The sequence below is a fragment of the Alternaria triticimaculans genome (assembly GCF_023758025.1).
Source record: "Alternaria triticimaculans strain BMP 0046 chromosome Unknown scaffold_1, whole genome shotgun sequence".
NCBI classification, from domain to species: Eukaryota; Fungi; Ascomycota; class Dothideomycetes; order Pleosporales; family Pleosporaceae; genus Alternaria; species Alternaria triticimaculans.
This window is the reverse complement of record NW_026055958.1, coordinates 3,972,565-3,995,494: the sequence shown is the minus strand read 5'-3', so window position 1 is coordinate 3,995,494 and position 22,930 is coordinate 3,972,565. Positions and strand designations below refer to the sequence as shown.

Sequence of the window (22,930 nt, the reverse complement as noted above, 5' to 3'; positions counted from 1 at the left end):
GCGCTCGGTTCTCCAGTTATCCTGCACGTCTCGCGACTTACATTGGAAGGACAGCGTTCCGAGTCGGCGAAATATCGATGTCGCTCATGGGTACGAATTGTGGGAATCTAAACTGAATTGTTGCCGGGGGATTGCCGGGCTTGCATAGTGGGAAGCGATCGCCGCTGCCAACCACCAACCGCGAGGCCGGATGGCGGCTCGATAACGCCGCCAAACCTGCAAAATCAGGGCCTGTTGCACCGGAGGTACACAAGATCGTTGTGATTCTCGTGTAGTCCCGCGATCAACATGAATAAACTTTACCCCGGGGATAATCCTCTCAAATCATGGCAACAATGCAAATGGAGAGGCTGAGCGTTGCGCACCTCCCGGCGAACGCGCAATAGCAATAGCGTTTGATTGATAACATGTGGTGTATGGGACAACGGTGTCCCTCCCTCCCTTCAGCCGGCTCACCCGCAACGTTCCGCACTGACTGTCCCCTTGAAATCTTATTTATTCATAGGAGAAGGAGATGCGCGCGCGCACACATGCGGCGATGGGAGCTGCTTCTGAATCGGACTTCTGAATCGGATCTGACATCGCTTCACGACAGACATGGCGGCACCTGCATACATCACAGTGATACAATCCCACTGAGATTGCCTTATCAAGCGTGCGCTGTGGCACAGGCATCGTCGGCGGCTGCTTTGAGAAACCACGCACAGCATTTAGCCTTGAGACGTTACCAGGCCACACATCGCTTACCCGGTGACGGTTGTCTGGCAGGCGCCTCAGGTTGTGGCCTACTTGGTGGCGCATGCTCACTGCGATGCGGGAATACTGCAAAGTCTATTCATTGTTAGAAAGTGTTCGACCAGAAGGTAGACGTGAATAATTGTGGGTTTTTTGTGTCAGATAGGAGCGAAAGACATTGCTGATTTCGTTCCTCACTGTCCGAAGACTAAGATGAACTATGCTTTGAAAATTGTGGTATCATCAGGAAAGGGGGAGGCAAAGGACGAATGTAACATACCTTTGGTACCTAGGTACATGGTGGCGTCCTCGTGGACCTGTCAGTTGTCAGGGTCCTCGGCCGGCGACGGCAAGGCGGACGTCGAGGCAAGGCAGTGCAGTCGATGACACGCACTGAGTTTGCGCCATGTGTGAGTGTATGTGTGTGCGGCTGCATTGAAAAGGAGAGTGTTGTGCGACAAAACTCGGACAGCTTGGATACGAGGGAGATTTTCTCTCATCGGCCCGGCTCTTCTGTGGCCGAGAGATCTGCATCAGTACCTGCCAATCTTCACCTGTAAGAACCAGTCTGATACCCAACGGCGGGGAGCCTCAAACTCTAAAGACACGGCTCAGGACGCGTGTCGCTTCTACCTCGGTTCCTTTGACTCAAGATGCGCCGGTCGCCATCGGTGTCGCGAAAAGATTGGTGGATGCCTGCATCGGAGAGGCGAGTGACCTTGGTAGGTGAGGAGAAGTTCTGCAGTGCAAGAGCGGAAGACATTTTCTTCCAGCTTCGCTTATCTAATCGGGTAACGCGTCGTGTTTAGTCAGCCATCAAGTAAGCCATTGACGTCATACAAGTGACTCTGCCCGGGCGAGATTTGATCGCGTCTGCCCGTTGACCGTGAACTGGACGATTTACAGGGTCCGTGGAACGCAACACAAAGCAAGGTGAGTAGTTCGAGCAACGTCCTCTGATGACATCAACAGCGTTCGCAGAAAAAGAAACAACGATGACCTGGTCGATACGGTACTCCGGAGTATGCACAAGATGTCAAGGTACTACCTGGCGATAAGGGTTTGGCAGCTTCAGCGCTCTGCAGCTGAACGGAGTTAGCCGTCTGGTCGAGCTGGTCGAGCTCGACGTGAAGCAGGGCAACGCGCGTGGCTGCTTTAGGTCTTGTTCTCAAACACACCGTCCACCACGCCGTCATGGTTCCAGTTTACCCCGGGATCAAGCAGTGATCGGGACAAGACCGATCTACTTCCAAAGGCTAGCGCGATCGATGTACTATGAATGGTACTAGCACGTGACTCAGCCCCCCAAGGGTCCGCCGACAATCCAACCGGTTCTGGAATCTCCCAGACTATCTTCGAGACCACGACTGTCAGCCTGGATCGAAGTCACGTTGTGGAGGACATGATAGCGGGGGTTCATCCCATGAAGCCCCGAGCCGTACATGACGCGTATGAATCATGAAGACCTGATTCGCTGGATAAGGACCCTTTGCTCTGATCAGTGAGCTCGTAAGCAGGTTGGCGTTCAGCAACTGCTCTTTCCATGTCATTGTTACAGAAATCAGGGTCCAAGCTGCACGTTTGGAATGCGGGGGAAGTCCACCATCGTCTGATTGGTACGATCATATATCGTCTGCGTAATGGTCAGGCCACGAGCGATCGTACCTTTGAAGACATTCAGCTGAACAACGGCTATATGAAGCTGCTGCTGTCCGTTGAGAAGACGGTATCACAGCTCAAACATACAGTCAACCTCAATCAACAAGTTCAACCAAGTCCAACCTTCTCAAATACCCCTATCAGTCCAACTCCACCACACAATGCCTTCCCCATTCCAGCAGAAGTACTCTTCCCAGAACCACAAGGTCTTTGGAGACAACACCACCCCAGCCATGCCCGAAGCACCCAAGCAGGAGGCCGACCGTCGTTCTTCTGAGTCTTCAGTTGGCTCTTCATATTACGATGGCCGTCGTAGGGTATGTTCATCCTCTCTGGGTTTATACTTAGGATTCTCCTTAATCAACAGTTGCTAACATCTCTCAGTCTTCTGCAGCTCAGCGATTTGGCAACCTAGAGGCCCTCAAGCGTCGTCAAGATGAAGAGAGCATGGCTCGCAGGCAGTCATTCCACGACGCATACGGAAAGCCAGGTTTCCTTGGAACTCTCTGGAACAAGTACGTCATGCCTCTTTTCCCATGAACCATGACACCTTGCTAACAATTTGCAGCTTCACTCGTGGTCCCATTACTCCTTCTCAGAAGTAGCTTGATTAGCATTCTGTTGTTTCTTTGAGTGTATCCATTCAGCATGTTATAGCGATGACTGGAGTTTGATGAAGCATGCATTGCCGCATTTGCGCAAAAACAGCGTAGCGATGGAATTGGTCAGTTTTTAGACGACCACATGACTTGTACTATACCAAGAGGATGTATCATATTATGAACAATTGTTCTCATGAGACTTGTACCAGATGTTGTGATGTTGTCTTAGCAAAAGCTTAGGCTTGTGTCGGGGTGACCCACCATGTCACGATTGGTGTTCGCGTCGGTGACGTCGGAGAGAACACGTAAATTCACATGAACAACACCTTTCGCCAACTACGCGCTACCAGTCTACACTATCCTGACGAAACAAGAGCCTCGAAGAAACACAAGCTGTATACACACGCCTTGACCTAAGAAACAACGTGTATCAGTTCCTACCCCGCCAACGTCACCTCTTCATTACTCTTGCCTGCTTTCAACCGCATCCACCTAGAAGCGCACCACCACAACCCTTACGATGACTACAAGAACTCGCTCTCCGGGCTTCGGCGACACCACGAGCATCAACCTAAATCGCTTGTTGTCCAGATTAGACCGTTTAGTACTGGTCGACCCGTCACCGCAGTTGCGAAAGTCCACCTACGAGCGCGCACGTGTGAGCGCGGTAAGCTTCACACAGTTATACATTCTATTGCATACACTGATGGTATCATAGAACATTGAACATGCCCGCACCCTACTCCTCAGCCTCGAACACTCTGCCTCTACGATACCCTCCAAGTCGAAGAAAGCCGAACTACAGAACGACCTACAACAGAAACGCGAACTCATAAAGCAACTCAACCAACGGATATACGAGCTTAATCAGCTAGATGACACGGAGTCAGAGGGATCGGTAGACTCCGATGAAGAAGACGCGGATCAGTTTCCCTCGTATGCACCGAGAGTAAAGACGGAAGCCGGGCGCGATGTGTCGACATCTACAGAAGGCAACGAAGCATTTCAGAATGCAGCACAAGGCATCGCGTCAGAACTGCGCCGGAGAGGCAAGCCGGAGGCGAACGCAGCAGGGACTCAATCAGCATCCGGCAACTCTTTGTTTCCGTCCAAATCTACCTCAAGCACAGCCAACCCTTCGCTTGCGAAAACAGAAGCGCTCCTCTCCCACGAACGCAACGAACAAGAAGAGCTCACGACGGACTTGCTAGATATGGCAAGACAATTGAAAGAGCAGTCAATACACTTTGGGAACACGCTCGAAGGGGACAAAGGCGTAGTGGATCGCGCACTTGCAGGGCTAGACAAGAACACGTTGAACATGGATGCTGCCAGCAGGAGGATGGGTGCCCTGCGGCGGATGACTGAAGGCAAGGGTTGGTGGGACAGGATCAAGCTGTACGGCATGATCGCTGGGCTATGGGTGGTCGCCTTCCTGATCGTCTTCGTTGGGCCGAAGATTCGTTTCTAGGGCGACTCTCGATCCTGCCCATCCATGTCGCAGCCATCAGCCTTGAACAGTCGTATACGCATTGCAGGGGTTAGAATATGTTGGCGGAATCACAGCGCAAGCTCTGCGGGTCTGTCGGCACCAAAGCAGCGTCGTACGATTATTATACCCATCCAATTGAGTCCATATTCATACCGCTCTACATGCAGTACAACGCATTGTTACCGTGTCAGTGGTTCAATCTTGGATACTCCACGATGGGGCTGCCCGATCTTCACGGCTGAGCCACGTCAAATCTGGACCCTGCGCATCTGCATGTACCCGCTTTAGCGGCTCCGAGCTTCATCTTAATGTGTGCTGTCGCTCGACAACAACATAACACAGCACCACCCACGCTTCTCACGCGAATTTTATTGTTATAATTGGTGTCGCGACAAGATGGCCGCCATGGAAATGCACTCATTGGGCGCGCGCTGTACGTACTCGAAGCCTGACACGCCGTGACGAACAATCACTACCGCTCACAACCTACAATGCGCATTGCCTGACAAACATCTCCAGCCCTAAACCACGCGTCCGCCGATACCGAAGCCGAGTACGACCGTCTCCGCGACCTCGCGCGCCAAGAAGCCGCAAAACGCTCCTCCTGCTTCGACAAAGCCCACCAAGCGTACGAATCCGGCGATGGAGCGCGCGCCCACGAGCTTTCCGAAGAAGGCAAAGCCCACGCCGCGAAGATGGACCAATACAACCATCAAGCGCGCGACTACATCTTCCGTGAAAACAACGCCGAGGGCAGAGTCGCAGGCGATACCATCGATCTCCACGGCTTGTTCGTAGAAGAGGCCGAGGATGTTCTGGAAGAGAGGATTAGGGTTGCAAGACAGAGAGGTGAAGGCCATCTACACGTTATTGTGGGCAAGGGAAACCACAGCAGGAACCATGTCCAGAAGATCAAGCCGCGAGTCGAGCAGGTGTGCCGCGAATTGGGATTGCAGTATCGCACTGAGGAGAATGAGGGTAGGATCTTTGTGAACTTGCAGGGTGGTGATGTGCATGAGATGCCGCCACCGCCTCAGGCTCCGAGCTATGGTGGTTACCCTGGACAACATGGTGGTCAACATGGTGGACAGCATGGCGGACAACATGGTGGGCAGCATGGCGGACAACATGGTGGGCAGCATGGCGGACAACATGGTGGGCAGCATGGCGGACAACATGGCGGCCAGCAACATGGTGGTCAGCAACACGGTGGCCAGCAGCATCATGGACAACAGCAAGGTCAGAACGATGAGATTGAGCAGATGGCCAAGAAGGGCTTGTCTAGGTTGCTCAAGAAGCTTGGGTGCTGTACGGTTATGTAAGGCTGTCATTGATCTACTCTTGTGTAGGTTGTAGGGGTGATATGGAGGGCTGAAGAGACGTTCAGAGCACGTTTGATACCCGCGGATTAGATGATAGGACGAGTTTGGATAGGGACGATTTCGATGTATATAGAAAGTATATATTTGGATATAGCAAAACGATAAGAGTATATGAAGTCCTGCTCAAATGTCGCGTTCCCTTGTTCATTGCTTTTCACTTCTCATCTCACCAGCTGAACCTCTTTCGTATGAGAAAGAGATCCACCATGTAGACACAAAAGCCGTGCGGACTTCTCGAAGGAAACAGAAAGACACAGTAGCATCATCAGGAACAGATGATGGTATGGAGTAACTGACATGAATTGATAGCAATCCATTTCAAAGTAAGAAAGAAACGGCGCAATCGAACGCACCGAGAAATCTCAGAGAAGAACTCAAGCTCATATGGAACTTGAATGCGCAAGCCCCACATGACATCGTCTTTCCTTTAAAAACCAGAAGTGCTCCCGAAGATGATGAGAGCATGCTCACTGTAACCTGTATAATGCTCAATCAAGCCGAGACGTGCATCGTTTACTTTGCACAATAGAGTCGGTTGCAACGACCTGACATCACGCTGCGCCCTGCCGATAAGGCTGGTACGACGGAGGCGTTCCCTTGCTTCCGAAGACGCATGTAACGACGTTTGTGCGAGACTTTGTGTAATGAGTGACGTCTTGTGTGCTGTAGAGACGAATTCAGGATGTGAGATCCATGGTTTTCACAAGGCTGCATATGCATCTCATCTGAACAGAGAAAATGGCGAGGATGTGTAGTGATACAGCGATGTCATCTTGTCCTGTCGGACATCCCGTTCTCTGAATGCAACGGAAGCTTCGATAGATTAGTCTGGTGTAACAAACCTTCGATGAAAGTCGCGAATGACGCTCACGGAGCCGCGGCCCGTTCCTCCACTTTCCACGCGCCTCGGACGCTGAGCACCCTAAACAATCCACACCTAAACAACCAACACACAAAGTACACAACATGATGACACAGACGCAACCGCCAACCATCCCGTCGCCTCCGCCAGACCTCAGCGCCAAACTCCCCAAGCTTATCCCCCGCAAACGCGCCCCCACATCGCGAGAACCGCCGTCTGCCCCTCCCCCACCGACGCCCTCGTTACCCGCGCCCCCGAATCTAGAGAGACATACGTACACGCGACCCTCGAGGCGCATATTGAGCCCAGAAGACCACCAGTTGTTCCTCAAGAGCAAGACATGCACGCTAGTCGAAGCCTTCGTGTTCGGCATCGCCGACTCAGTACGCGACCGCAGCATCTCGAGCATCAAAGATGAAGAAGTCACAGACACAGTCAAGACCGTCGTGCAGATACTAGCAGAAGCGGAGAAAGTGCTAGATAGATGTCCACCAGAAGACACAGGCTCGCGCTTCGGCAACCCAGTCTTCCGCACCTTCCTCGATGAAGTCGAGACCGTGTTACCGCTATGGCACGAGAAGCTCGGGTTGAGCGACAAGGCGCAGGTCGATGAGATAGCGACGTACCTCCACAACTCCTTCGGAAACAAGCGAAGAATAGACTACGGATCCGGCCACGAACTCAACTTCTTCCTCTGGCTACTCTGTCTGAATCGCATCGGCATACTCCCCGACACTACCTTCCCTGCGCTCGCCCTCGTCGTCCTCCCCGCATACCTCCGCCTGATGCGTCGCGTCCAGGAATCATACTACCTCGAGCCAGCGGGTTCGCATGGTGTCTGGGGGCTGGACGACTACCAGTTCCTGCCCTTCCTGTTCGGCGCAGCGCAACTGCTTCATCACCCCTACATCACACCGAAGAGCATACACAACGCGTTGGTACTGGAAGAGGAGAGCAAGGAATTTCTCTACCTGGATCAAATATCTTTCGTCAACTCCGTCAAGAACGTCGAGGGTCTGCGATGGCATTCACCCATGCTCGACGACATATCCTCCGCGAAGTCATGGGCGAAGATCGAATCTGGGATGCGGAAAATGTTCCGCAAGGAGATTCTGGAGAAGCTACCCGTTATGCAACATTTCCTGTTTGGCAGCTTGGTTCCCCCTGTTGAGGGTATGAGCACGGAAGAGGAGGCGGGTGTGGAGAAGGAGGAAGAGGAAGAAGAGGGTGGGGAGGTCAAGGTGTTTGACGACGAGACGGGGAAGAGACATGTACATGCGAGTGCGGGTTGGGGAGACTGCTGTGGCATCCGCGTGCCGGCTGCGGTTGGCGCGGAGGGGGAGGCGAGGAAAGGCGGTGCTAGGGGGTTGAGGAGGGTACCATTTGATTGAGTCTTAAAAAGACCCTGAAGAATGCAGATGGGTGTTTTTTAAAAGAAAAAGAAAAAAAGACTCCATTAAGAAACTATAAATCCGAGAAGAAGAAATGGGTGTAAGACTCCATTGCTGGTGTCGGGTATACCTAGGTAGTCTAACAATCAACAAATCCATACCTACAACCCAAACCAAAGCTACCATCCAAACCTCCCCCAACAATTCCACCCGCACCATCCACCATCTCTACCCATCCTCACGCCCATCATTCCACCCGACCAACCGTCGCAGCCCTCCTCCTCCTCGTCCCCGCCTCCAAATTCAACAACGCAAACCTCTCCAACAGCACCGCCCTCTGCACCACCGTCTCCTCATCTTCCCCCTCCTCCTCCTCATCCCCATCCCCCACCCTATCCCCAACCGGACTCTCCACCCTCCGTCCCACATACCCATTCTCATCCAACACCTCACCCAACGCACTCCTCGTACTGCTCTCAAACGCAATGCCAAACCCGCCGCCAGTCCGCGACATGGCCGTTGCGGTGCACAGCCAATTCTGTGTGGCGGCTGCTACGCGGCTTACGGTTGTGGTACCCGGTGGGGAGCGGCGGGTGGTGAGGAGGGAGAGGGCGGCGAGCGGTTTTTTGAGCTTGGTCGTTAGGGAGCGGGTTAGTTGGAGGGGGGTGCGGTGCCGCGGTTTGGGTCCGGGTGGTGCTGGTGGGGTTGTGATGTCGGGGGGGATGGGCGTGCTGGTTTGGGGGCTGGCGAGTGTGGTTGTTAGGGGGGCGGGGAGGGTGAGGGTTATTGTTGGGGCTGCTGGTGGTGATGGTGGTTGTTTGTCGGGTGGAAAGGCGGATTGGGCTGTTGAGGTGGATGAGGTGGAGGCTGAGGTGGAGGGCTTGGGTGTGTCAACGGTGGGTTCTGGTACGGAGTTTCTTAGGGGTGTGGAGGTCGTGGTTGGGTCGTTGAATGCGAGACTTGTGAGTCTGCGTCTGATGTTTAGGGTGTTGCTGGGGAGTAATGTTGTTAGAGTCAAGCTGGAAGAGAAAAGCAGTAGTAGGGAAAGGGGAGGATGTATAGGGGGACTTACAGTGGAGTCTTCGTCTCAGAGTCACGATGAGGGGTGTCTACCGGCTGTAGAAGTGGTGACGGTGTTGAGTTTGTGCGAGAGGGTATCGGAGTAGACAGCTCTAATCGGCGAGGTTGTTGCGGAAATGGTGACGGCGAAGGCGTAGTAATTGCTGAGTTGGTGACACGCAACCGGTTCTGTGCTTCGCCATCTTGACGAACTGGCACCCGCTGAGCCTGTGGAGACGGATATTGACGAGCTCTCAGCGAAGCTGGGTCTTCTACAAGACGATGCTGCTGCTGACTTGAAGAAGACGAAGCCCGTGATGATGGAGGTTGGGAAATTCTCAGCGAGCCAGAGCCTTCTACCCGGCGGTGCTGCTGCTGAGCCACCGGCGACGGAATCGAAGAAGGCGGCGGTGAACGATCTGGCACTGGCTGAACTCGTGGCGATGGACTGTGAGCTACTCTCAGCGAGCCAGAAACTTCTGATACTGGACGAGGCTGTGGTGAAGGAGTAAGGGGAACACCCAGCGGGATATACGTCCCGAACCGACGAGACTGTTGCTGAGCCGCCGGCAACGGCGAAGAAGGAGGCGAACGTCTTGACCTTGACCTGTCGATACGCAACGGCCTGGGTACGTCGACATCCTTCGCATCTGGTACTGACTGTAGAAGAGGCATGGCTAGAACGAGGAGATGGGTATCAAGTCGCTGAACGCATGCCAATGAAGAAGAGAAGGTGTTGAGAGTCGTTGACAAAGAAATCGTCTGGGTATCTGGCAAAAGAGGAGAATCTTGGGGAATTGAGGTACTAGGTCCACCGGCCCTCTTGTACTGAGTCTGCTTACATACTCCAGGGTGTTCTCGTGCTGTAATGGCGAGCAAGTCATGATGCAGGTATATGCTCTATCGCATCGTCTTTGAGCTCCGGAGGTTAGCAGCTCTCCGCTTGCAGTGTTGATGTATTTGGTACTGTTGAGACTCAGGGTCGACCATGCTGTGCATTTGCATGTGAAAGCAGTCTTTTGAGTCATCTTGATGCGTCCGACAGCGGCGGTCCGTGATCACAAAAGTTCATGTAGCCTTGGAATTCAGGGACGACGCATGCCTCGTCTTCACAAGAAACAGCGATCGACAGTGTAAGCGCAGGCCACCACAACGGACTGGCTGAAATATCAAAAAATGTTTTCAAAAGACAAGAAAGTGGCTGAACACCTACTGATATACCATCTTCTGCCCTCGTAAGTCCTTATCCAAAGAGACCCTTTCTCCTCATCCAGTCCTCCCTACCCAGGTTCGCGTTAAGGGTCAACCAATGCCGCACCCAACATCCCGATAGCGATATTACAACGACACCCTTATCATTGCATCACCTTTACTTCTCCATCTTTCTACTCGTAATAATACTGATATCGTTCCCTTCCGACCCAAACAGTGCTTCTGTCATGCCGTTTCCTTCGGACAAACAAGTGAACACGACAGAACAAACGTAGTAAACCGAACCAAAATTCCATTCTAACATCCAGGGTGACGATATAGTCTACCCTCTGCAACGCCTAAATGAACGCCCATTTATGCATGCTATACTAATATGGCCAAACCAAAGTACGACAGGCAATGCCGAAGATTCTAAACCAATATGGTGCCTCATCTGCGGCGCGTAACGAAGTCCGAAATGTATCATCCCAGATGAACCACCCAAAAAATGCAAGTGCGAAGCACTCTCCCAAAAAGAAGAACAAAAGAAGTTCTACCCAGCCGAAGCCGACAAAACACCAGCATGCCATGACCTGAACATACTCTCCGTCGGCGTTCAACATGATGCCCTTTGCAGCCTCTTCGTCGACTGGCTTTTCAACTTTCTTCAAGAAAGATTGAGGAATTCCAGTAGTACGTTTGGCTTGGAAAACAGGCTTGAAATCGGGATCGTCGTTGGTTGGACGCGCCCATCTAATCATCCAATTCACTAGGCGCCTCCTCAAGCTTGTGTCTCCTCTCCTCATCCATCTCCTTGTAACTCGCCCAAGACAGCAAACTAAACGCGCCGATGATGAGAAGTCCTCCAACAATAGCCGCGGGTGTAAGAGGCGAATTGAGCGGCGGGGGTAGAAGCTGGTCGACGAGCGCGACGATGAAGATGGTGAGAAGGGCGGCGACGGAGGAGAGGACGGGCGAGGTGAGGGAGATGAGCGCGAGGAAGGCTCCTGAGAAGGCTGTATATGAAGTCAGTATTGCGGTGTGCTGGGGAAGGAGCGAAGGAGGGGAACGTACTAGCATTGGCCAAAACACTGATTGCCATCATCCACGCCTGCTCTCCATGCGGCAGCTCGAATAATTCCCACCCCATGTAATGCAAAAACGGCAGCGGAATCCACAGCACGCTCAAAGTGAAGGCGCCGATCAAACTACCAAACAGATTCGCGAAGATAACACCTTTGTTCGGTGCGGCGCCTTCTGGTGGGCACGCCAGCCTCTTGTACAGCACTTCGTATAGGCCATACAAGACACTGCCAATGCCAATGACGAGGTTGCCAAAAGCGCGGTTCTCAGCTTCGTGCGACGGGGGCGCCTTGTCGCCGCCGGCTCCGCCTCCGGATTTAGAACCGTGCTTTGCGGGGGACTGGTCGCCGTATGCGACGACGAAGACGCCCACAATGGCGATGGCGACGGCAACGACCTTGCTCGCGCGTACTTTCTCATGGAGGATGGGGATGCTGAAGGCGTAGGCGAAGAAGGCGGAGCAGTTGTAGATTGCGGTCAAGTCGCTGGCTGTCGTCTGGTTGACGGCTACGTACCAACTTCCTCCTGCGAGGGTGAGGGCGCATGTGATGAAGGATGTCATCTTGAGCATGTAGCGGACGGGCGAGACTTGGGATTGACGCGGCGTGGGGTGTAGGTTCTGGTGCTGGACCATGAGGGCGGTTTGGCGCAGCAGCTGGACGTGGCGCCGCCAGAAGGTCGGCCACGGCTCGTTCCAGTGCTGGAGTCGCAGCAGGAAGAGGGTCGCGGGCCAGAGCACTATCCACGAGCCGTGCGTCATGTACAGCATGCAGTACGGCTTCTCCCATTTCAACTGGTGCTGGATGTATACCGCCGTCTCGGTCTGGACTGTGAAGCTCACCAGACTCAGCGCAAGCAGAAACGCGGCGTAAGTGTACTTCTTCCGCGTCTCATGCTTGGCTTGCATCTCGGGATCCCGCTCGTGGAAGTGATGTGTGCTCCTTCCCAGCAACCCGTCGTCCATGTTGTCGTCCTCCGTCTTGCGCCCGAGCAAGGGCGCATTCGCGCGCCCATACTCGGCATGGTCCAATGAGGGTCTCAGATCTGACGGCATGGCCGCGTCGTGTTCATCCCAGTCGTCGAACTCGAGTTCTGAATTGCCAGGGCTATCTGGTTCTCGGAGCGCTGACTTGCCGTTGGCTTTGCGATGTTGGCGCGACGAAGAGCGTGTGCGAGAGAGTTGGCGGGAACTCGAGCCGGAAGCGACGACGGGCGAGGTACTTCTATTTGGGGGCTCGAGGGTGAAGTCTTCGGAGAGGGTGTGGACGAGGGTTTTGCGAGGATGCGGCGGAGGCTTCTTCCTCAGCGGTATGGACTCAGCAGGCATAAGGTGAGTGGAGGCGCAAGCGAATGACAGTACCGGATGGTAGGTGAGTGGGACCGCTGCACGCGTGTGATAGTCTTGGGCGGCAGGACACTATGCTGTCTTGGATCGTGGTAAGCAGCTGGCGATATCCAGGTGTTCACAATGCGATGCGGCCCCTGCATCCCCAGGTGCCGTAACCTCCGCGAGAACTCCGCTCCAAGAGCCCAGTGTCCAATCGCGCGCCAGCTACCTCCGTGCCCACGCGTCCCAGCATGCCCACAAACTTAGACGATCCCCCTTTCATCTCCATCCTCCAAAAACACCCTCTGCGGCTCCATCACGTCCGTCACCAAGGTTGGGTGTCGACCGCAGTTCCGCCTGAGCACGTCATAGCTTAGCCTCATGCGTGAGAGCGAGCCGCCTTGCATCTAGGGTCATGTGAGAGATAATAACCCCACGCACACCACCTGGGCACCCATGTGCCAGCAAGTGTCTCGCATTAGCGCCACACTCACGAACCATGAGCGCGGCCGGATGTTTTCGAGATACACGCGGTAACCTAGGTACTTTGGGTTGGAAACTGGGGGCCGTCGTTGGTCGAGGGGAGAGACGTGGTGGTTGCGCCTTGAAAACTAACAGAATAGAAGGCGCACAAGACTTGTAGAGATAAGACACGAGTGATGCTCTTACAGTCCAGCCCGCCTTTGTCCATTTTCGGCTCTCTATGTCTTCGCAAGCGATCGTGCCTTTGCAAGCACCCATTACTGCATTCAGGGAAAAGACTGGGCACGTATCTCCCGCGAAGTATAACAATAGAAAAAAGCTAAGGAGGCTATATCGTCTTCGGATAACTACAGACCTGTTTGTTGTACCATTGTGACTTCAGCGCATCTGTTTAGTTCCTTCCTCGTCTTGATACTCCAGCCGTATGCACCCCGACAGGTGCGTACCCACATGGCATGCTTGCGACACGTGAAAGTTGATCCAACTTGGCACACGACATCCTCTTGGCAATGTTGATGAAGGCGAGCAGCTTGCGAGAAAGACATATCGCCAAACGGTAGACCAGACTTGAATACATGTATACATTAAGAGATAGATGTCTCGCTATCTTGATCATAAATACTCGTTAATCCACCGAACCAACCTAGCCCAAAACCTCACCCCAAAAAGCCCTACAACGGACTCCCATCCAGCCCCTCAGCCCGTTCCTGTGTCTCCGCTTCCTCCAACTCCTGCAGAATCTCCGGTAACATGGACTCGACGTCTTCCTCGCGCTCGCCCAGCGCTTTTGCGATAAGCTTCTTATACGTGCCCTGCTTCTCACTCATACCTGCCACACTGAGATTACTCACAACTTCTCGGACGAGTTCCCGCCGCTCGAGTTGCGCGCGGTGGAGTAGGAGGGCTAGTCGCATCTTCTCTGTTACATCCACAGGTGAGGAATCAGCGTTTTGCTGCGGCATACTACTGCACAGTCGACGCAGCTCGGCTTTTTGCTCAATTTCAAGTAGGGACTCGGCTTCTTCCACAAGTAACCGTAGTTCTTCTTCTTGCTGCCGATCTGCTTCATCGTCGTTGAGGTCGATGTGTATGCCATTCGACATGAGCTGGAGCTCGGCGACTTGCTTTCGTACGGCTTCGAGTTCGGCTTGGCGTCGCTTGACTACGCGTTCTGCGTCGAAGGATTCTGCCTCCTTCTCTTGCAGTTCGGATTCGTATGCCTCGGCTAACTCTTTGCACTTTTCTAGCAGCGTTGGCGCGACTTTGTTCATGAGATTTGAAGCGGTCTGTGAGCGGTACTGGATAGGTTCTCGGACAGCCATGCTGGGGAATGGCACGGGGATTAGCGGTCCTCCATCCAGATGCGGGACGTGTCCGTTGAGCCGGTGTTCTGGTGGTGGCGCGAAAGGTGACGATGAAGCTTGCCGCGGGCGTCCATGCGTTCGTCGTCGACTGTTGAGCTCCCTGATCAGATCGTCTGCCGTCTCGCCCTTTTTGTTCATTATGTCTACGGAGACATTACGTCCTAGCAAACTTCGCACGCATTTCCTCGCCCCGTTCCGCGCAGCAATCATGATCGCCGTGTCGCCATTCTGGTCTACTGCATTCAGTAAACGTGTGACCTCGTCTGGTATCCATGTTTCCGACAGCTTGTTGATGATGCAGTCGAGATACCACCTCGCGCAAACGTACTTGTTTGAGCTGCTCGTTGTCGCTGCGATGTGGTGGAATACGGTACTTCCAAACCAATCTGTCCGGTGAACTGTCTGCTGAAAGATCTTGACCATGCTCGGCATAGTCTCCTTGTCAAAGTTGTTGGTGAACATGACTGCGCGCATGAGGGGAGTCTCTAGGTTGTTCGATAGACAATCGATGCGCGCTCCCCGGTGTATCAACTCCTTCACGACCCCCACATCGCCCATAGCCGCCGCCCAATGCATGGCTGCATGTCCCTTCTCGTCGATTGGTCGGTCCAGATTTATGCTCTGCGGTGGTTCAGGCCATGAGACGGCTGATTCGTGGTCCAACAGCATGAAGTAGTCCAGCAGCTGATCGGCCCATATTTGGTGTTGCTGGTCGAGCAGAGACATCTGATCCATCCCCCTCTTGCGCTTCCTATTACCGCCCGTCGAGTATGAATCCAGCATGTCTGCGTCGCCCAGCATCGACTCGGAAATGACAGTCTCGTTGTCCGGTGTCTCTTCGCGGAAGATCTGCGACCTGATCTGGGAGGCCTCGTACGGCTCCTCGCTAACTTGCGACTGCGCGCTGGTGGTTACGAATGCTGCGATATCAGTCAGCATTGTCTCCCATATCCAAGCTTGACGACGACCAATGAGAGTGACCTCCTACACTGCATAGACTCAAGCGAATAGACGTTTTTACCATTCCGAGCAGCCGCAGCCGCAGTTTGCTTGGGCGGCTTCATGCGATTCGACGCAGCAGTCGCATGCTTGGGCGCAGGAGGAGGGCTGCGGTCGCCAGGGACATAGTCGAAGATGGCGCGCATCTTGTCCAGGACGCCGTTCCGCTCTGCCAGATGGCGTCCCTCCTCCAGCGGTATCCATGTGCCCTGGTATTTGCCATAGCCGCCCTGGACCTTTTCATGCACGCCCTTCTGGACTTCGCGCTCGAGGATACGGGTCCGCGCAGGCTTGTCGTAGTCGGCTACCTTGAGGATGTGGGTCGCGTTGATCCAGTCGTCGGCGCGGCGGCGCATGACATGGTTGCCGTTGACATTGCACTCGTAGACGGGGACCTGCAGGCGGGCTTTGTCAGTGCATCGTCGCAAAGGTGAGGTGTCGCAAGCAGTGGGGAGTGCGCACATTACTGTATGTTGCCGAGTAAATCTTGCCATCGGGCGCGGGGGGCATCTTCACCATTCGATTAGCTGTAGAAGGTGTCTCGGGGCGTGTCAAGTGATTTCGTGAAGGCGTGTCTGCGGTTCGCGTCAGACCTGGGGGAAGGCGCGTTGGAGTCCGCGTTCGCGACTGCCCTGCCAAGCGTCGGGGTCATCAGCTGCCTTTGCCGACACCAAGTGAACCTCACCAAGCTCGCCCGCCGACGACCCTCCGCCCACCAGCCCCCCGCGCGCCATTGACGATAAACAACACCCCGGGCCGCCAGTATGACTGTCACAGAAACCATCAAGCATGCCGTCGGCCTCGACGGCGAGCCAAGGAGTACGTCCGCTAACGCATCCTACGCATCCAAGTAATAGAAACTGACGGGACTGCAGAGGCTACCCGCGAGGAAATGAGCGCCGCCAAACTACCGCTTTCCTACCGAGACTCATGCGCACATCTTCTTATCCCCTTGAACCGGTGTCGGTACGAGGAGTACTACCTACCATGGAAGTGCGAGGTACGCGAGAATGGGATGAAGAAGGGCGAGAGCGGGTGGCTGACGAGAAATCTAGAACGAGAGGCATTCATACGAAAAGTGCCAGTACGACGAGTTCAAGGAGCGGGTCAAGAAGATGGACGAGCTGAGGGCAGCCAAGAACGGACAGCGAAGCAACTAAGGTGTTATGCGGGAATGGTCGATGAACGTGTCAGTCACGAGTGGAGCATGCTGCATGTATATATCAAAGCAGCAAGAATCACGAAGACATCAAATCCATGTTTCGGGGCCAATTGACATTCTGGACGAAAGGCGTTGAAGAAAGAAATCCAGCTCTGACTTAGATCCCGTACCCGATCAGATGATGGCTGACTCGGAACGCTGAATCGCTGTCTTGCTAAAGGTCTACCTCTCTATAAACGCCTCTATCAAATCTACAACCTCGCCTTGGTATCTTCCAGCGCAGCCTTCTCCCTCAACTCCTTCCTCAAAATCTTGCCAGAGGGATTCTTCGGAATCGCCTCAATGAAATGCACACCACCTTCCAAGCGCTTATGTCTAGAAACGCGCTCAGCCAGCCACTTCTTGATATTCTCCGCAGTTTCGGGAGTCGCCTTGTCGGGCGACTGAGGCATAATGTACGCGCGAGGCAATTCATCGCCATTGCTGATAAAGGTTAGCTGTTGATACAGACTGTAGAGAATGCGGGTAAACTTACGCTTTAACGCCAATAACAGCAGCGTCCTGCACGTCTGGGTGGTCCAGCAGCAGCGCTTCCAACTCCGCCGGTGCAACCTGTAGACCCTTGACCTTAATCAATTCCTTCTTCCTATCAACTATGAAGAAGTGGTTCTGTTCATCCACGTAGGCCACGTCTCCCGTCTTCAACCACCCATCTTCTGTGAGGGTCTCCTTGGTTGCGTCGGGCTTGTTCCAGTACCCCTTCATGATATTGGGTCCGCGAACCCAGATCTCGCCTCTCTCGCCTTGTGGCGCTTCGACCTTGCCGTCATCGTCTACAACGATCTTTGCTTCGCAGTTTGCTAGAACTTCGCCGACAGAGAAGCTGGACGAGTAGGCTGAAGGAGGGAATGTCGTTGCTGCGCAGGTAACTTCCGTCATGCCGTAGCCTTGCTTGACGTTGACCTGGCCATTTGGCCATAGGCGCTCGAATTCCTCAATGACTTCCCGACCGAGTGGGGCAGCACCGGAAGAGACGCCCGTTACAGAGCTCAAATCGAATTTCTTCGTCGCAGGGTGCTTTGCCATGGCCACGATGACCGGAGGTACCAGAACCATGTCCGTAATGCGGTACTTTGATACGTTCTGTAGCATCTCGACAAAGTCGAACTTGGGCATCATGTAAACCGGTACGCGTTGTTTTACCGCACCGAAACAGAAGATCGCTTGTGCCATAGCGTGATACATGGGCAGGAAGCAAAGGTACTTCTTCGTCTTCAGCTTCTCATGGTAGTCGGGGCTGGTGGTCTGAATGTGTATCTGTTGGCTGCAGTTTGCGACATAGTTTCTGTGCGTTATCATGACACCCTTTGCGACACCAGTCGTACCCGAGGAGTAGTTCAGCGCAACTATGCGATCGAGCTCTTCTGGGGTCTTCAAGTCGGGCCATGAGTACGCGTCGCCGCGATCTGGCGTATCGAGGAGTTCAGTCCAGTGGCGGACATTTCCGAGTTCCGTCTTCTTCTCCACTTTACGGCCCTCGAACGTGGCAACATCATCGTCGAAGACAAAGATGCGCTCAGAGCCCATGCCAATCTCTTTCGCAGCTGCGATTCCTGTGTCCAAACTGCCCTCTGCGCATACCATGAAGCGCGCTCCGCTGTCTTTCAATTGGTACGCTAGCTCTCGGGCAATGTAGGTAGGATTTGCGCCGGTAAAGACACCCTCTGCCATGACGATACCCATCACCACTGCTGGGAAGAAGAGCGTGTTTCCTGAGTAGAGTAGCACGCGGTCTCCTGGCTGTAGGCCTGCGCGCCGCAGACCTGAAGCGAAGCGTTTCGCATAGAGACGGAGATCGTGTAAGGAGATGTTGTACTTTTCAGGTTCGCTTGCTGAAAGATAAAACGGTTCTTTCGGTAGTTCCACAGTAGGCGAGTCGAAGATGTACGTTGGTAGTGAGACCTGGGGTATAGGGACCGAGTACTGGGATTTGATCACCATGGTGGCGGTTCAATGTGCTGGCTGAGGAAACGTCGCAAAGATGTCGAGGAGGAGAATCAACTTGTAATGACGGGGTCCACTCTTATCACTCTTGGTTCTTGGCCCACTATTGGTATCCACGATGTGCTCTGTGCCGTAGCCCTTGTTGATGGCTTGCAGAGTCAGACGCCCGGCGATATAGGCGTCAGCGAAATCCTACTCGGCATCCATCAGCGACCACTCAATCAAGTACACGTACACACAGGAATAGTAACTTACGTTCTACCGACTCCTTCTTCTGCTTAGTGATCAAAATGTCTGAAATATAACAACGACACTTTTCGAGATGGGAAGTCGCGATACATGCATGGTGTAACCCAGCGCACCCATCCACCGGTTCTACTCTACCCCGAGGCATCTCTGCTGACGCCGCTGCATAAACGGGGCAACTAGTCTAAGACAGCACGTCGGGTAGCTCGATTGCGTTAGAAGTGGACTCGGACGGGGGACGGAAGTGAAAGTGGTGAGGTGCGATAAGCGGGGGATTGCTAGTTGTGCCGAGGTAGAAGTCTGGGGTAAGGACGGGGGTTAGCGAGCGGACGTCTGGGCATGCAGTTGCGAGTTTGGATTATTCGTCCGTTATTCTAATCATTGCTTATTCAAAAATCTCCCATTTTTATTCATGTCATCTTTTATGCTTGGTCACAAAAGTCCAATGTGAAAGTCATGTTCAGAGTCACTTCTCAAATCAAAACTTAGTGCGCCATGTCAATAGACCATCTCAAGTCATATCGATCGACATCGCAATCTTCTTTTCAACTCCAGCAAACCCATGACCAGGTAAGAATCGTGTTTTTAGACGGACATCCATGTGAGGATCGTCATTTTTTGGTCCGACCATGTCTGAGTGATGAGGAAAGAAGAAGTTGGGGGGATTGGAGAGATACTTATACATCTGAGATGGCGCTAAAGGGCGAGTACATGGGACGAAGTATCCATCAGCGTGACGTCCAACATGCGCTATCGGCGTGAACGTCGTTCGTCGATGACCCCATCAGCTTCCTCGAAACACCATGTCGTCCCGAAGAGTCAGCGCGAAGGTCACGCGCCACGGACCTCAAACGATCGAAGCCAACAAACCAATTGATACTACTCTACTCGAACGCATGAATAGCGTTTGTATCCCGCAAACCAACCTATCACCCGACAGTCTGACGTCCAAACGCACTCGAAGCACATCAACCCTGCGCATTCCAACGCCAAAAGATGGCCATACTACCCACGACGTCATATCCGTCAACATCCCTCACAACCCCAATGTCAATTCCAGAAAGCAGTTTGATCCGTCGCGCCCGGTTCCCATGTATTTCCGCCGAGGCCACATTACGTATCTCAAGGACGATGACTCGATCTCGCCGAAGTCTCTCACGGGTTTGGAGGAAACGCTGCTGAGCGCTTTGGTTTTGTCGGCCGACATTATTCAATACGTGGGCTGCGAACATGTCGTCTGATGATGTGTGTGAAAACGTAGGTGAACTTGCAGCTGACGGTGCTGACTGCGTCTCTCTGTGCCAGTCTTCAGCCATCAATGTCGTGTCCGGGCTTGGTAGTGGGAGACTCTGGGTTGACCACCGCCGTGGTGTAACCCTCGGAGGGCTTGGAGACTGTTCGTTCGGACGATAATCTCGAGATGTAGGAGTCCACGGCGCTGCAAGAGCTCCGCCGAAAATCTCGTTCATGGACCCTCTTAACGGCTGTGGGGTTGGTCGTTCACGAACATCTTCCATTACTTCGTCTTCCTCACTCCCCTCCTCGTCGTCCGTTACCGAAACACGGTCCTCGAGCTCGCGTTCATCATCCGAACACTGGAACTGTTCATCGAACATATCCTGCATGACCTCCAGCGCACCCATGAAGATACGGCCGGACCAACTCTCCAACATATCAGCATGTCTAAGTTGGTCCTCCACACGCCGAGCAACCTCAAGCTCCAACCATGCGGATTCAGCCGCAGCGTGCATCTCACATATCATAACCCATCGAAGCCCCGCCTGGATCCGCGATGCGCATACACGTTTTGGAATCCCGACATAGCACTCCGCACCAGTTCCATGGAGTCTGAGTTGCTCGTCGAAAAGGTTGTCGGTGATGGTCAATAGCTCGGTATAGCGCTTGGTGTCAAAAGACGCATCACGGTCGTAATACGTCTCCTTTTCTTTCCGCGCCAGCGCTTCCCTTGCTGGTGGTAGCAAGTTTAGCTCGAAGAGCTCTTGTCGACAGCTCGGGCACTTGTTGCGGTTGTCGGTGTAGCCTTCTGTCATGTCTCGTAGACAGTGGAGGTGCAGTGTGTGTTGACAGGGGAGTTGAGCAACGCGGGTACTCGGATCTTGTGAGTCTACTTGCAGGAGCTCCAGACAGATGGCGCAGTTGGTGTCATCGGTGAGCCCAAAGTCTTGTGCTTGTTGACGAATTCGCTCGTCGAGGAAGTGCTCGAGGCTGGGGAGGTTGTTGGACGCCATGTCAGCGCAGGGTGTGCGAGCTGGTTGAGTGTGGTGTGCGAGTGTGTTCTTAGTGTGAACTGCAGCAGTGGGTGATTCAGATTGTCGTGCTTTATATATGGCCATGTGATTGCCTTCATAGTGAATGGCTATAGGTAGCAGTATATGTGGGGTATATAGTCGTGGCGATGCGCGAAGTGAAATACCCTACCCGCGCCATGTACTGAGCATCGCTTTCCCTGTGGGGAAGACCCGATGAACCCCAAGGAGTCTGTATATAAGCTTCCACTCGTTTGCCCCCAACTGTCAAGCAAGCAAAACCCCTAACTCAACTCAACCATGTCGATGCAAACTACCGCTCCAGTTCCTGACCAACAAGATGGTGTCATGCCAAACTTGCCCGCAATGGGGCAATTCATAGCTACCATGGATGGGTCCGTTCAGTACTCCGAGCAGCTTCCCGAGTCCTGCAGTATATGCTGGGAAGACTTCAACTGGGACAATGGCGTTGCAGTGCGCCTTCCATGCGGCCACATCTTCCACAATGAATGTTGTCTCCACTGGATGGAATCAGCCAGTGAGAACCGCAACGCCTGTCCCATGTGCCGGACGGTCTTCTGTCTCCTTAATGCTCTGACACCCGAACAAATACACGATAACGAAGAAGAGCACAACGAGGGTGTATACAACCGCGAGGCTTTCTACTGGCTTATGGCTTACGCTGACTCATATTACGATGGAGAAATCCGGACTGATCACCCGGATCTCGTGTACATTCCATGCGAATCAAGGAGGGCATGGCATCGTGAACATCATCACCAAGCGTACGAATTCATATGCGACTGGCATGAAGAGATCGGGGACAACTGGCTTGAGCTTATCGTAGCGAATCATATCCGGAACAGGCTCAGCGAAGACGGTCTTGCTGACTCTTGGGCAAGCCAGGAGCTTGAGACGAGACGCATTGGGCTAGTGAACTGTGTGAACTGGATGACTAGGGGTGCCAACATGAATGGCGAGGTCTGGGTCCCGCAGAATATGCAAGAATTTGAAGCGAGGGCCGCGGAGAATGCAGAGGACAATGAGGATCACCAGCAAGAGCAACACGACGACGACCGTCAGCCTGACGAAGATTCAGAGACTCACGAGCGATGGGCATCTGGCCATTCCCAAGAGGACCAGGAAGGTTCAGAGGAAGGCGAAATCCTCGAGGACGCAACCAGTCAAGAGCCCCCCGAGCTTCCCCATCCTGAAAGCTTCGAAGTTTCCGATCCCGAACCAAGTCCAATGGATAGCAGTACAGTCGAGCAAGCTATCATAGCACGCAACGATGCTATCCATCAACGTTTCCGGGAAGAATTAAACGCAGAGATTGTCGTAGGAGCCTTGCACGAATTACACGATTTCAGGAGCGCTGAAATACTACCCTATGGAGAAGTACAGCGCCGTCATTCGCGCTCCCAATCTCCATCCCCATCTTCACCATCTCCACCCTCAACATCTCCATCAACAGACTCTCTCTTTCCCCTCCCTCCGGCCACGGAACTAGCCGACCTCCCTCCCGCCCATCCCACAGTCTCGCAACAAGACGTGGCCGACACGCGCTCCTGGCTTCGATCAGAGGGCCACACCATCCTTTGCGAGATGCACAACGTAGCCTC

The 22,930-nt window shown here is 53.6% G+C and overlaps 10 protein-coding genes across 10 annotated transcripts; 6 read left to right on the top strand and 4 right to left on the bottom strand.

Annotated features, from left to right (window-relative positions):
* Positions 1 to 2,555: 2,555 nt before the first annotated feature.
* On the top strand, positions 2,556 to 2,999 carry J4E78_001340 (uncharacterized protein; the record flags this gene model as incomplete). Its single annotated transcript, XM_049361999.1, has 3 exons — positions 2,556 to 2,711; positions 2,779 to 2,909; positions 2,963 to 2,999. The coding sequence occupies 3 exons, from the start codon at positions 2,556 to 2,558 to the stop codon at positions 2,997 to 2,999; spliced, it is 324 nt and encodes a 107-aa protein (XP_049227282.1).
* Positions 3,000 to 3,516: 517 nt separating this feature from the next.
* Positions 3,517 to 4,467, top strand: J4E78_001339 (uncharacterized protein; the record flags this gene model as incomplete). Its single annotated transcript, XM_049361998.1, has 2 exons — positions 3,517 to 3,663; positions 3,715 to 4,467. The coding sequence occupies 2 exons, from the start codon at positions 3,517 to 3,519 to the stop codon at positions 4,465 to 4,467; spliced, it is 900 nt and encodes a 299-aa protein (XP_049227281.1).
* Positions 4,468 to 4,884: 417 nt separating this feature from the next.
* Positions 4,885 to 5,810, top strand: J4E78_001338 (uncharacterized protein; the record flags this gene model as incomplete). The annotated part of the gene is made up of 2 exons (XM_049361997.1): positions 4,885 to 4,921; positions 5,008 to 5,810. 2 exons carry the CDS (start codon positions 4,885 to 4,887, stop codon positions 5,808 to 5,810), a joined length of 840 nt encoding a protein of 279 aa, XP_049227280.1.
* A 1,026-nt stretch (positions 5,811 to 6,836) lies between these two features.
* On the top strand, positions 6,837 to 8,123 carry J4E78_001337 (uncharacterized protein; the record flags this gene model as incomplete). The annotated part of the gene is made up of 1 exon (XM_049361996.1): positions 6,837 to 8,123. One exon carries the CDS (start codon positions 6,837 to 6,839, stop codon positions 8,121 to 8,123), a length of 1,287 nt encoding a protein of 428 aa, XP_049227279.1.
* A 3,003-nt stretch (positions 8,124 to 11,126) lies between these two features.
* On the bottom strand, positions 11,127 to 12,783 carry J4E78_001336 (uncharacterized protein; the record flags this gene model as incomplete). Its single annotated transcript, XM_049361995.1, has 2 exons — positions 11,127 to 11,389; positions 11,448 to 12,783. 2 exons carry the CDS (start codon positions 12,781 to 12,783, stop codon positions 11,127 to 11,129), a joined length of 1,599 nt encoding a protein of 532 aa, XP_049227278.1.
* A 1,154-nt stretch (positions 12,784 to 13,937) lies between these two features.
* On the bottom strand, positions 13,938 to 16,148 carry J4E78_001335 (uncharacterized protein; the record flags this gene model as incomplete). The annotated part of the gene is made up of 3 exons (XM_049361994.1): positions 13,938 to 15,550; positions 15,619 to 16,024; positions 16,092 to 16,148. 3 exons carry the CDS (start codon positions 16,146 to 16,148, stop codon positions 13,938 to 13,940), a joined length of 2,076 nt encoding a protein of 691 aa, XP_049227277.1.
* A 245-nt stretch (positions 16,149 to 16,393) lies between these two features.
* J4E78_001334 (uncharacterized protein) lies at positions 16,394 to 16,789 on the top strand (the record flags this gene model as incomplete). Its single annotated transcript, XM_049361993.1, has 3 exons — positions 16,394 to 16,448; positions 16,505 to 16,629; positions 16,685 to 16,789. The coding sequence occupies 3 exons, from the start codon at positions 16,394 to 16,396 to the stop codon at positions 16,787 to 16,789; spliced, it is 285 nt and encodes a 94-aa protein (XP_049227276.1).
* A 253-nt stretch (positions 16,790 to 17,042) lies between these two features.
* J4E78_001333 (uncharacterized protein) lies at positions 17,043 to 18,792 on the bottom strand (the record flags this gene model as incomplete). Its single annotated transcript, XM_049361992.1, has 2 exons — positions 17,043 to 17,274; positions 17,327 to 18,792. 2 exons carry the CDS (start codon positions 18,790 to 18,792, stop codon positions 17,043 to 17,045), a joined length of 1,698 nt encoding a protein of 565 aa, XP_049227275.1.
* A 1,557-nt stretch (positions 18,793 to 20,349) lies between these two features.
* J4E78_001332 (uncharacterized protein) lies at positions 20,350 to 21,290 on the bottom strand (the record flags this gene model as incomplete). The annotated part of the gene is given in 3 exon segments (XM_049361991.1): positions 20,350 to 20,435; positions 20,450 to 21,267; positions 21,286 to 21,290. 3 exon segments carry the CDS (start codon positions 21,288 to 21,290, stop codon positions 20,350 to 20,352), a joined length of 909 nt encoding a protein of 302 aa, XP_049227274.1.
* Positions 21,291 to 21,608: 318 nt separating this feature from the next.
* Positions 21,609 to 22,818, top strand: J4E78_001331 (uncharacterized protein; the record flags this gene model as incomplete). The annotated part of the gene is made up of 2 exons (XM_049361990.1): positions 21,609 to 22,646; positions 22,783 to 22,818. The coding sequence occupies 2 exons, from the start codon at positions 21,609 to 21,611 to the stop codon at positions 22,816 to 22,818; spliced, it is 1,074 nt and encodes a 357-aa protein (XP_049227273.1).
* Positions 22,819 to 22,930: the final 112 nt, after the last annotated feature.